This window comes from Apostichopus japonicus, chromosome 1, assembly GCF_037975245.1.
Source record: "Apostichopus japonicus isolate 1M-3 chromosome 1, ASM3797524v1, whole genome shotgun sequence".
Lineage (NCBI taxonomy): Eukaryota > Metazoa > Echinodermata > Holothuroidea > Aspidochirotida > Stichopodidae > Apostichopus > Apostichopus japonicus.
Window position 1 is genome coordinate 7,146,455 of NC_092561.1, and position 12,082 is coordinate 7,158,536.

Here is a 12,082-nt window from a genome sequence, read left to right on the forward strand (position 1 = left end):
ATAACTATATCCAATTCGATTAAGAGGGTGATGGTAGTGATGCCCTATTAGTCTGGGCATTGCCCGATTACCCAACATGGCAGCCCCCCTCCCTCCTGTAGGCATGTTATACTTACAGTAAGTAGGGTTATAAACCCCTCATTGCTAAAAACCAAACCAAGCAAAACAAACTGCTGAAAAATATGAAAGATGACAAAATTAAAGTTTTTTTCTGATAGCGAAATCGACTGTGCGTGTAAATTTATGTTTGACTTGGTTTGAATAGGATGATGAATGTGTGATATTTCTTACTTTCTTATTATTGTTTAGGAACTTATCATCCAGAGGGTTTCACCATCAATGAGGGTTCCCATCTTCTTAGCAAGCAACAGGAGGTCTTCGTCTCTGACTACGTTCCCCAAAACACAGGCCGCACCACTGCCGCCACTACCTCCCCCGTGGGCGGCCCAAGGAAGAATTTTGTTAGGAAGAAAGTCCGTTATTGTTGCGAGTTTTGCGATAAAACTTACACGAGTCTGTCCCACTGTCAACGGCATGAGAGAACCCACTTAGGAGTTAAGCCACATCAGTGTCACATATGCTGTCGGGCATTTCACAGAAAAGACGTGCTCAAGAGGCACATAAAGACCCACTTTTGAAAGAACATTGTACCCTCTACGTTATATACTGTACATCCTGTAAAGTTTGGATAGTCTGAACGGAATCAGATGTATGGAGAGACACACACTTTGTTATGTTACACGTCCTGTAAAAGATGACTCATTCATTTCAAACCTGTATCGTAACATTTTAGCTGCTTTTTAGACTGTTATAAATGTTTTGCTTCTTTCTAGTTTCTTGCCATGTAAAAAGAAAACACTCAAAATTTTGCCATTCGTTTAAAAATCAAACCATGTTTTCCAATGTACTTGCCAGGAACATTAAGACACTTTTTTTGGGGGGAGGTTATCTTGTAAAAGTTGAAGAAGTCTTTGAACTGTACCAGCCTCATTCAATGAAGTTAAATGTTGCTATGGTATACTTGGATGATTGATACGGGAGGGTTCGTTCAATTCTTGCCTTGTAAGATATTGCTCAAATTTGTGCTAAACTTGATAAAAGTACTGTAGGTATTAAAGCCACTTCTGTGGGGTCCTGTGACTATACTGTACAGTATTACTCCCTGGCACTGATGCTTAAATTGGACTAAATTTTAGAGTTTCATTGCAGGGGAAAAATTACGTGGTTGTGGGTTTAAACACGGTGGACCACTATTTCATTACTTGAAGGATATTTGCCAGCAACACTGATGAACACTTGCAGGGATTTTTTTGACAGAAATGGAAATACTGTTTCAGTATAAAGTCCTGCATCTAAATCATGGTTTCTGGGCTGGAAAGTTTTAATGTTGTAATTTTTTTTGGGGGGGGGGGGTTGGGGTAAGACATTTTGAAATAACAAATTTAGGGAAACCAAGTTTTTTTAAAAGTGAAATCTAGGTGCATACCAAAAATGGCATGATTCCCTTGTCTGTGTATGCCAAATATGACACATACTATAGATAATACTATGTATCTGTACAGATCAGGAAGATTGGCCAAACACAGACTGGTCACCCAATTATCCGCATCCCCCGTTAGGAAATATCCACAGGAAATGTCTTTGTGAAGGATTTATGTGTAGGAATGCTTAGGCATCATTTCAGCAGTGGCAAGGGTAGTGCAGTTTCCTTAATCATTCGAAAGGTTATAGTAACTCCACCCCCCTGGTCCGGTGGTCCCCCCTCCCCTTTATTGGCTGTTACAGTGAACTTTCATTTTTGATGGGATATCATAAGAAAATTTCATTCTTACTGGCTTGATGCATGCTTACAGAATCTGACTTTTTTAATGATAAACATATGTAATTAGAGAAATTTTTGTTAGAAAAATCTGTAATTATTGTCATTGATGTGTCTGTATTATGTTGGCCTCAACAAGAATCCAAGAAGGCTCATATGTAATTTTCAGCAGGTCTACTGTATAGTATACATGTAGGCCTCACTTCGCAATAAGTGTTTGTTTTGTTCAACTGCTGGCCATGGAATGGTTAGACTCATACTTACAGTTAAGATTATCCATGGGCTGCATGTGGGCCCTTCATGGGCTGCATATTTTTTGCTCAATCTCGAAGAGATTGTTACTTGTCACGGAAAATTATTTAAGAGGTGGGGGGGGGTGGGAGGTAAAGAGAACCCTATAGAAAGATGACGTATGAGTTTGGTGCTAGAAATTGAAAGTTGAAAACAACATGTAAGGAATTACTGTGGTTAAAGAAATTGTTTGACCTAAGTTTAACCCAAACATGATGGCGATGATAGGTTGTCCTAATGTAATGTTTTGATCTGGGTCAATTGAAAACTCAAAGACCGTGTCAGGTTTCTAGAGGTGTTTAATTGTCTTATACAAAGTTCTACATTAGTTTAAATCTCATATTATTTCCATATTTTAGTCTACTGAAATGGTCAGAAGTTTAATACTTAGAAGTAGTTTCCTAGAGATTCTAATCCGACTTCGCAATATCCCATGGATGAAAAGTGAGATTGGGCAGAGAAGGGAGAATGAGGGAGGGAGGGACACCAAATTAATTTGATTACACATATAAAATAAGTTGATGTTTGACAATTAAACAGACACTACTGTTTTCACTTGTAGAGCAAGTTTGTAAAAATATATATATTACTGTAAGTGATTATCTTTTAACATCACTGCGTTAAACTATTAAGTTGTGTTCCTTGTGAACTTTCTGAATTGAGTCCCTCGTGGAATCATCTTGGCTAGTCCTCTGTTGAACATGATTACCTGATTTACCTCTGTACATTTATACGTAGTGCATACCACACCAAATACACCTTTGCTTTAAGTTTGCTCAACTTCTGACCAAAAGGGGAAAATATTTGGAGTTACCAGCTCCACTCTTTACCTAAATGGCTTTTCTTTTCTGTCTTTTTGTTTTAGGAATGCACTTGCGCTGCACCGCGAAAGGAAATCGGAACCCGTCAGTTCCTAACCGTCAAGCTCCTAACCGTCAAGCTCCCAAACGCCCCTCGACCCAACAACTCCCTAGTCCTAACCAACAAAACTCTCAGAGAGGGACACAAAACTTGTCTTCGACAGAAGCTGCTACCCCCTTGTACGCTTGCAGCTATTGTGGCAAAAGTTATGACACCATGCACAAATGGAAAGTCCACGTACGGTTCCATCAGCTTCAGGGACGTTTCCGTTGTCGTTTCTGTCCCAGAGGGTTCGCGAGATCCGGAGATCTTACCCGCCACGAGCGCGTTCACACGGGGGAGAGGCCGTTCGAGTGTACCTACTGTCCCAAAGCATTCACCCGTATGGCCACCCTTCGCGAACATGAAATGATCCACACGGGTCAAAGACCTTTTCAGTGCAAAGTTTGCGGTAAACTGTTCAGGAAAAAGAGTGTCATGAATTACCACGAGAGGAATAAACATTAATGTGAAGTGAGATACAGTATCATGTTGATTGTACGCAAGTCAAACTCGTTAAAATACCACAAAAAAAGACAACTTTCTCCTTTATATATCTCGGTTAGATCAGAGCTAACGCCCTTGCTATAATTGTGGTGTTGTGGTAAAGAGTTTTCCGTTTCTTTTTTCCTTGTGTAGGACCATCTTCAAGGGATGATTGGTCAGAACGATCTCTTAGGCATGGAAAGGCTTCGAGTGTTGTGGCCTGGGAAGAATGGTCTCAAAGGTCGCTAACAGAAGTGAAATTTGCCTGTAAAATTTGTGGGAAAGGATACGACTCCTTTGACAAGTTAAAAGTTCATATAAACTATCACCAGAATGCCGGGCGGTACAAGTGCGGTTATTGTAGTAAAACATTTCATTCAAAGGGAGACACAAACCGCCACGAAAGAACCCATACCGGTGAGAAGCCGTACAAATGTTCATACTGTGGAAGACGTTTCACACAGATAGCCAGCCTCCACAAGCATGTTAAACATGTCCATGAAGAAATAGAATAATTTAAAAAAAACCGTTGTAGAGACAACCTTCCTGGGGACAAAAGAACCAAAGTAAATACTCTAGACTTGTAAATTTGTAAATAAAGACAGTGGGTTGTCATTATTTTATATATTTCTGGTTGGGTTTATAGTGTCAACCCCATCTTTTGGTGCTATCGCCTGTGATATCTTTGTGAAGTCTGTACAGTAAGCCGCTAGGTCGAAATGCATAGAGTAAGAGTTGATCATTAGTTGACTTTCCAGCATATATTACTGTAGGGGCCAATCCAAATGATCTTTAACTTATCTTCATACATGGATGGATCAAATCTTTGAAGAATTCAATAAATTTTGTAAAATTTTCCAGACTTGTATTTATGGGTACTTCATTTTTATTGAAAGACTTAAGCAAGCAGATCTAAGCTCGTTCAGAAACTTTTATATCCATTTCCAGCGCTGTGGCCTAATGGATAAAGGCGGTGGCATTTTAGGCAATGAGGCTCAGCAATCGGGAGGGTTCTTGGTTCGATACCCGACCAGGTCATAGTAAGATGGGTTTTTCATCCAGCGCAATCTACGGTTTTTCATCTGAAATGACCTTTTCTAAAATTGAAAAGAATCCAAATTTGGGTTGCAATGTTGAATTGAAAGCCACCAGATGTGTAAGTTGTAATCCATAAGCCCTTGCGGGTTTCTCGCACATATGTGGTCACTTAAGCTTTGTAAAACTAACTGCTTGATTATAATTATGATTATTGAGGAGTTGAATCATTTTGTGCTGCCTTGTATAGTGCATAGTCAGCTAATACTTAAGTATTGTAGTCCAATACAGTAGGATTACAAATTTTTACTTATCGAAGATCTCGACTCAGCCCACAATAAATTCCGCCGGCAGATTTGTCACTTATCAAGTACAGTATGTGGACCCTTTAAGGCCTTGGACTTTGAGCACCCGACTGGCCCTACCCTGCACATTGCTATTTCAAGGTATAGTGAGACATTCTGGTTCTGGTCCTTTGCTCCAAACAATGTTTCTCGCTGGTCCTGATAGAGAATTCATTGAGAACCAGCCGACCTATGCCCATTTACTTACAGGAAGCCACCACCTAGATAACTTCAGTTCTGTGATATTTATTTATTTCATTACAAACTTTATTGTTCATTCTCTGATCATGTAAAAGAGCAGCTTGTGTATGTGGTCTTCTTCAATTTCGGATATGAAAATGTATAGTTTAAACTGTAGAGTTTAATTGCAACAATCACCAATGACAGATCAAATGATTGACAAGAGCTGTGTGTCCTTGTTTACTATTGCAGTAACTTCCTTGCTATGTTGATGACCGTTGAAGTTTGTTTTGACCAGTCTTTGCTCTTTTTATCTGGTTTATGTAAAAACCACCTACTGTACAGTACATGTCCACAATTATATGCAGCAAAAGAGCTAGAGAAATCAAGGACTGTGATTCGTGGTGGAGCTGTCACAAGCTATCCTGGCTGAAGGAAACTTAAGTACAGTACTCAATGTTGAGTAAGCAGTAGTAACAACATGCGACCTGCTACGAAATGCCCTGCAATATTACCCGGCATAACAAACACTGAATTACTAGCTGTTACATATTTTAAAATAAAGTGCAACTTATAAACGAATCTATAACCTCCTGGTTTTTGAAGGAAAGTGAAGTACATTACTCAATGCTGAGTATTAGCAGTAATGACCTGTGCTACGTACTGTAATGGCCCGCCATATCACCCAACATAACAAATACTGAATTACATATTTAATATAAAAGTGCAACTTCTGAATGCAGGAAAAATCTCCCAGAGTTTTTTCGAGAGATGATACTCTGTCAAAATTACCAAATGCAAAAAAAGTGATTTGGAAATTCCCCACTATTCTCTTCTTTTTACTCCGACCTCCAGCCACTAGAAACCTGAGGTACATACAGTACTTAAAAGTTTCTGAATTATGATGTAGGCTTTTACCTTTAAAAGTAGATACTTTGTATGATTTCAATATTGGCGAATTGAGTACAAATGGTACACACTTATTGTTGCTGATAAAATCCGCAGAGGCATGCAGCACTACAGCGCTCCTACAAAACATTAAAATCTTGCCGTTTCTGTTTTCTTGTTCAGGACGGGCTCCCCCCGGGAAGGGTAAATCCTCCGGTAGTGTGGTACCGAGACAGGAGAGGCTCCACAGGTACCTCACAGAAGTTTTAAGTTCCTCCTCAGTGAAATTTGTCTGCAAAATCTGTTCAAAACAATTTGACAGCATTGGGAAATTCAGGGCGCACGAAGGATACCATCAAAGAGCTGGTCGCTACAAGTGCGGGTACTGCGGCAAAACATTCCATTCACTGGCGGATACCAAAAGACACGAGAGAATACACACCGGAGAGAAACCGTACAAGTGTTCAGTCTGTGGTCGGGGGTTTACACAAGTGACGAATCGTAACATGCATGAGAACATACACCTTCGATAGGCTAATTCGCTGGTTTGTAGGCTCAGACAAGTGTGTGTGAGCACTACCTTGTACGGTTAGGCTATCATTGTGCATTAAACAGTTTATACACGAAAGAATACGCACTGGAGAGAAACTGTACAAGTAGTCAGTTTGTGGTCAGGGATTTACACAAGTGACGAATCGTAACATGCTTGAAAACATACTCTTTCGCTAGGCTAATTCGCTGGTTTGTAGGCTCGGACAAGTGTGTGTGAGCACTGCCTTGTACGTTACGGTTAGGCTATCATTGTGCAATAAACAGTTTATACACGAAAGAATACGCACTGGAGAGAAACCGTGCAAGTGTTCAGTCTGTGGTCGGGGGTTTACACAAGTGACGAATCGTAACATGCATGAGAACATACTCTTTCGCTAGGCTAATTCGCTGGTATGTACAGTACGCTTAGACAAGTGTTGTGAGCACTACCTTGTATGGTATGGTTAGCTTATCATTGTTCATTGTACCATTTGCACACTAGCTGGCAAGAAGCCTCTCTTTCATATCTGGACAAACAATTATATATATATTTTAAAACTATTTTTACTTCATGCAAACCCACCTAAAGCATGCCATGAGGCTAAGGCTCTATATTATATGCAACGAATAGTCCCAACATTAATTACTATGTTAATCAGTAAGGTATGGCTTTAGAAGAAGAGTTTGGTTATGTCAATATGTATACACTATTTTTACCTGTACATATTCCATGTGATACTGGTTGAAAGTAATATTATGAGCAGAGAAGAAAGGTTTATGCAGGTGCAGAACTACTGTATTGTTCATCCCCCCTGCTGCTCCCCAGAACTGCAGAACTATTGTCCCCCTGCTGTTCCCCTGAACAAAAACAAAATCAATCGTAGCCATATTCTGTACCAATCAGTTCACTGAAATATATGTTTTCAATTTTTAAAGAAAAATGAGCTGTACACAATCATAGGAAGCAATTTAAATCAGCAACCTGTAAATCAAAGTTTTGAATAATTTAACAAAGCTGTGTTTCAAACAAGAATGGTCCTGGATAATGTTTTAATTTTTAAACTTGTAGTCTGTTTATTATATTAGCACAATATAGGAAGGAGCAGAATGAAGGGAAAAGTTGTCAGATTTGAGTAAAGAATCGAATTTGCTCTCTTAAAGTGCACACTGTTCTTGGCAAATATGTTACAGTACAGTATATGTCAGAAAGGATATTGTTGAGAATTGTAAAATGTGCTAATGCCCAGTCACATCTCCTAACCTCTATCAGCGCTCCCCCATCCCACCCTCCCCAGCAGAGATCTGCTGTTGAACCTAGCAAATTTTACCTACAGTGAGGACATAAAAAAATCTATATCGTCAAAAGTTGTTTTGAAAACAATTTGAGGTTATCTATTAGGGTAAAATCAATTTCACACAACAGATGAGGATAATTACTGGCACTTTCACAAATGAAAAGACATTCCTCATACCATTGAATGTTATCTCACAGATAGCGAATTGAGTGGCAGCTCTAGCAATATGATTTTGTAATTTTGGCCATGAAAATGCTACCAGCTACTTTCGATATTGAAATTAACAAAACAATTAACTTTAATGAGTTTCATTTTAAGCAGTGCAGACTTTAAAGGAAGTCTTTACAAGCTGTACATGGTTACTGGTGTTTTCAAGTGACATACAATTTTCATAGAAAAGAATGTAGTATTTAAAGTCATTAGTCAGCTGATTTTCAACCATTTTGGGCGGCAGGAATCAAGTAGTCTCCAAGTACTTCAAAACTTGGAAAACCGTTTTCCCTGAACAAAAATTCACAAAATTTATCTTTGTTTTTTTTTGTTCAGGGAAAATTCAATCTTGCCCTCCACCTCAGCAAGTCCATGAGCAGAGTTTGGTGCCCGGTCAAAAGGATTCCACCCATCAAAGTGATCTCCTTCCCTCCTTGGAGTCCTCACTCATTAGAGTTGTTGAATTAAGGGGACCTGAGCATACCGCTGCTACTACCACTACTTCTATCTCATCACTTCCCCATCCGCATCAAATCAACCGACCAATAAATACCCTTGCAGGCAAAATCACTTCCACAAAGTCCCATGTTCGCTCGCTCAAAACAAAAGCACCCCCGTCCAGTTCACCTTCGACCAGACCTAGTTTTTGTAGATTTTGTGGTAAATTGTTCACAGACCCTTTAAAATATAAAGCTCACGAGGCTTACCATTCCAAGTTAGGGCGGTATCCTTGTAAATTCTGCGGGAAAGCTTTCCACTGCAAAGGGAACATGGAGAGGCACGAGAGGGTACATACCGGTGAAAGGCCTTACTCTTGTCGTTTTTGCGATCGAAAGTTTGGCCAAGGCACACACTGCCGAACTCACGAGGCTACACATCATTTTGTAAATAAGTAAAAAACATGTTCTCTGTCGAAAAATTAACATTGACTTGTTAACTGATCACTGGTGATGTCTGGCAAAGATTGTATGATGTTGACATTTAGCCTAATTATGAAGAACTTAATGTAATTTTGGATGAATTGCAGGGGAAATATGCTTTAGTATTAAATATGTTTTCAAGTCCAGGGCAACACCAGATTTTGCGTGGTCACAAAAAGCATTAGCATTTCACAGACAAGCTCCTTTATAGTCAACACTCAACAACCAGATTTCCATCACAAAGACGCAAACTTTCCTTGGGAATTAAAATTTGGCATATTTCGTGGTAGATTGGTTTTAAACATGAGGCCTACAATGTCACTTTATGGCTGACAACATTTCCTTGAAGTGATTGTGCAGGAAAAAACCTTTTATTAAGTAGCAAACAAGTTTTTACATCAATGTGTTCACACAGAATGACAAGCATAAGTATCCAGATATGGCAGAATGTATAAAACCAGTACTGTACTTGATAGATTCTATGAAGCTATCTACACTATTGAATAAACTTCCACAAATTTTTGCCGGGTTAGAAATAAAGAATTAAATTGAAAAAATCTCAGCCAACAAACACTTAATTCACTCTCAGCCTTCCTGTATCAACCGTGTTCCCAGGAACTTAGGAAGAATGACATTTCCTACTGTAGCTCCTGTTCAAGTTCTTTCACAAACATAATTGTCTTTGTTTTTTGTATAGGGCCCTTGGAACCAAATGACTCTGGTCTCATGCTACAACATCAACAAGTTGGTGAGCGTAGTTTCATCATTGAGAAAAGTTCAGAAAAATGTTCTCACAGTGAAGCAGATGAGTTTAAATTGACAGAAGGAGAGATTCACCATCGTCCCTCCATGCAAATGGCCAGCACTTCTCTTATTTTAGTCCCTCTTCAAAGCTCTAAAAGCATAAAACTTACATCCTTGCATGGTCAGGGTACAGCCCCGTCAAATATATCTCCAAAATATTGTAGATTCTGCGGAAAATATTTTTCAAACGTAGCAAAATACAAAGCGCACGAAATATACCACTCAAAAGCCGGTCGTTTCCCTTGTAAGTTTTGTGACAAAGCTTTTCACAACAAGGCTAATCTAGTCCGCCACGAGAGGGTCCATACTGGAGAGAAGCCATTCCCGTGTAAATACTGTGATAAGACCTTTGCTCAAATTTCTCATTGTAGAAACCATGAGCTGATACACACAAAAGTTGAATAGGTAAATAAATGGCTTGTTAACTACAAAAAGTTACGTAAGGATGTAGGATAACTATAAATTAAGTTCCAGAATAAAGAGTCTGAATGTAATTAGACTTCTAGTACTTTATAGACAAGGATTATTACATGGGGCCCAATTAATCTGGTTTGTCCCACTTTGGCAATTAAAATATAATATATTGTTCTGCAGGCAAACTAATTGTCCTGTTTTCTAAAGGCTTTGTGATGTTCAAATATAGTATTGTTTTTACGATACACAATTTTAAAAAAATCAACATGTACCTCTATGCATCACAATACAGTACAGAGCGTCACCATTTCAGAACCATGATATTTAATCGTTATATGATCGCTTTCAAAACACGAACATTACTGATGGTCCCATTTTAGCCCCACCAGTTTGGCAGGTAAATGCTGTCAAACATGGACATAATAGTCGCAACAGTGAGGTAGCTATTTTGTGATATACTGTTATAGGTATTATCATCATTTGGACCGTATAGCTATACTACAGTATTAGTACTATTAATGCTGTATCCCACTCTTCAACCTAAGAAATATGGTAATGCTAGCTTAGGAGTAAAAATCGGAAGATGAGTTGTATGCCCAACTCTATATTCATTCTCTTCCATGGAAGAAAGAAAAGGTTTTGGTTTTAAGTTATATGCCCTTCGGTTCTAGAGTATACCCTGCTGCCATTGTTTACAAGATTTTTTGGTGCCTTTCTTATAGAAACAAATGTAATTTATATTGTGTGCTATTTAAGTCAAGATAGTTTGAAGTTTTGAACATGACCAGCATGCGGTATTGTGTCAAAGGTTATGTGATCTCAAGTAGATGGTAAATTTAAAGGTCAAAGGTTAAAGACTACAACAAGTTCTATATAATACATATGAGATGTCAAAGAGTTCATGTAACTAGTTTTCTGATAATGTACTTGCAAAGGTTACATCCAACTAACATGAAATGACTGAATGTCAAAGGTCATCATTGTTGGCCCAAAATATTAGCCTGCTTAAAAAGTTTAGGGAAAAGAAGCACATAAAAAAAAAATTCATAGCAGTTCTGATGGACTCTGCAAATTATTTACTGACATTCAAGTGCATGCTTATTAGAGGATTAAGAGTATCTGAGAAATACGAGGACTCCAGTGTTTAGAAAAACACTTGTTGAGATTGAAGCATCTGTGACCATTACTTTGCTTACATACTGCTAACCTTTCATGGTTAGGCACAGGCCACCTGTCTCAAAAAGAACAGCTTGCAGCAAATCCCTGGCTGCAAAGCTTCTCGGCCTTTTGGCTAAGATCATGTGTAGTATCTGTTCCCTTTCGAGGGGAATGGTGATGCGCACCCGACGATGATCACACAGTCACAGTCCTGATGCAAGGGGACTAGGGTTGAGAGCGGATCAGTCGTTCGGTAGTTTGGTTTTCGGGCCCAGGTTCTTTCCTGGGCGACTTTTTCTTAAAAAGTATCCCTGGCTGCAAAGCTGAATCAGTATCAAAGCTTTTAGATTAAGTCTCTACGGACCAGCCGAGAGTCTATTGTGTGAAACAGCACAGCACAAATGATTTCCATCTTAATGCAGCCTAGCTGCAGAATGCTGTAACTACTGTACCTCAGCATCCTACTATTGACACAGTGCCTTACAGCAATGGACTCATGTATTGTAACAAACTTGTAATGGTATAAGGTGCTTTTGAGAAGAGAGAGGGCTACAGAGATACTTAAGCCTTGTAGTTAAATAACTGTTGTATAATCATTCTAAACTTCATAAGAGCTTCCACCAAAAAGGAGGTACAGTAATGATATTTCTCATGAAATGGTAAAAGAGAACATATTCATAAAAGATGTGAGATCTATGTAAGCGTATTTCAACTACAGTGAATTGTCATCGCTTTTTCATGTTATCTAAGTTTCATTTTCTACTCTTGTATCGTTATTTAACTTTGAACAGTGCAGAACTTTAATTC

General features: G+C 38.9%; 1 protein-coding gene and 1 pseudogene across 1 annotated transcript in view; both read left to right on the top strand.

Annotated features, from left to right (window-relative positions):
• Positions 1–4,354, top strand: part of LOC139965792 (uncharacterized) — a 31,087-nt gene extending 26,733 nt beyond the window's left edge. Inside the window, exon 9 of the mRNA XM_071968502.1 lies at positions 3,650–4,354. Coding sequence (XP_071824603.1) covers positions 3,650–4,011 — 362 coding nt within the window. The 3' untranslated portion in view covers positions 4,012–4,354. The remainder of the gene's footprint in view (positions 1–3,649) is intronic.
• A 7,034-nt stretch (positions 4,355–11,388) lies between these two features.
• Positions 11,389–11,465, top strand: LOC139972338 (U2 spliceosomal RNA; annotated as a pseudogene).
• The last annotated feature ends 617 nt before the right edge of the window (positions 11,466–12,082 follow it).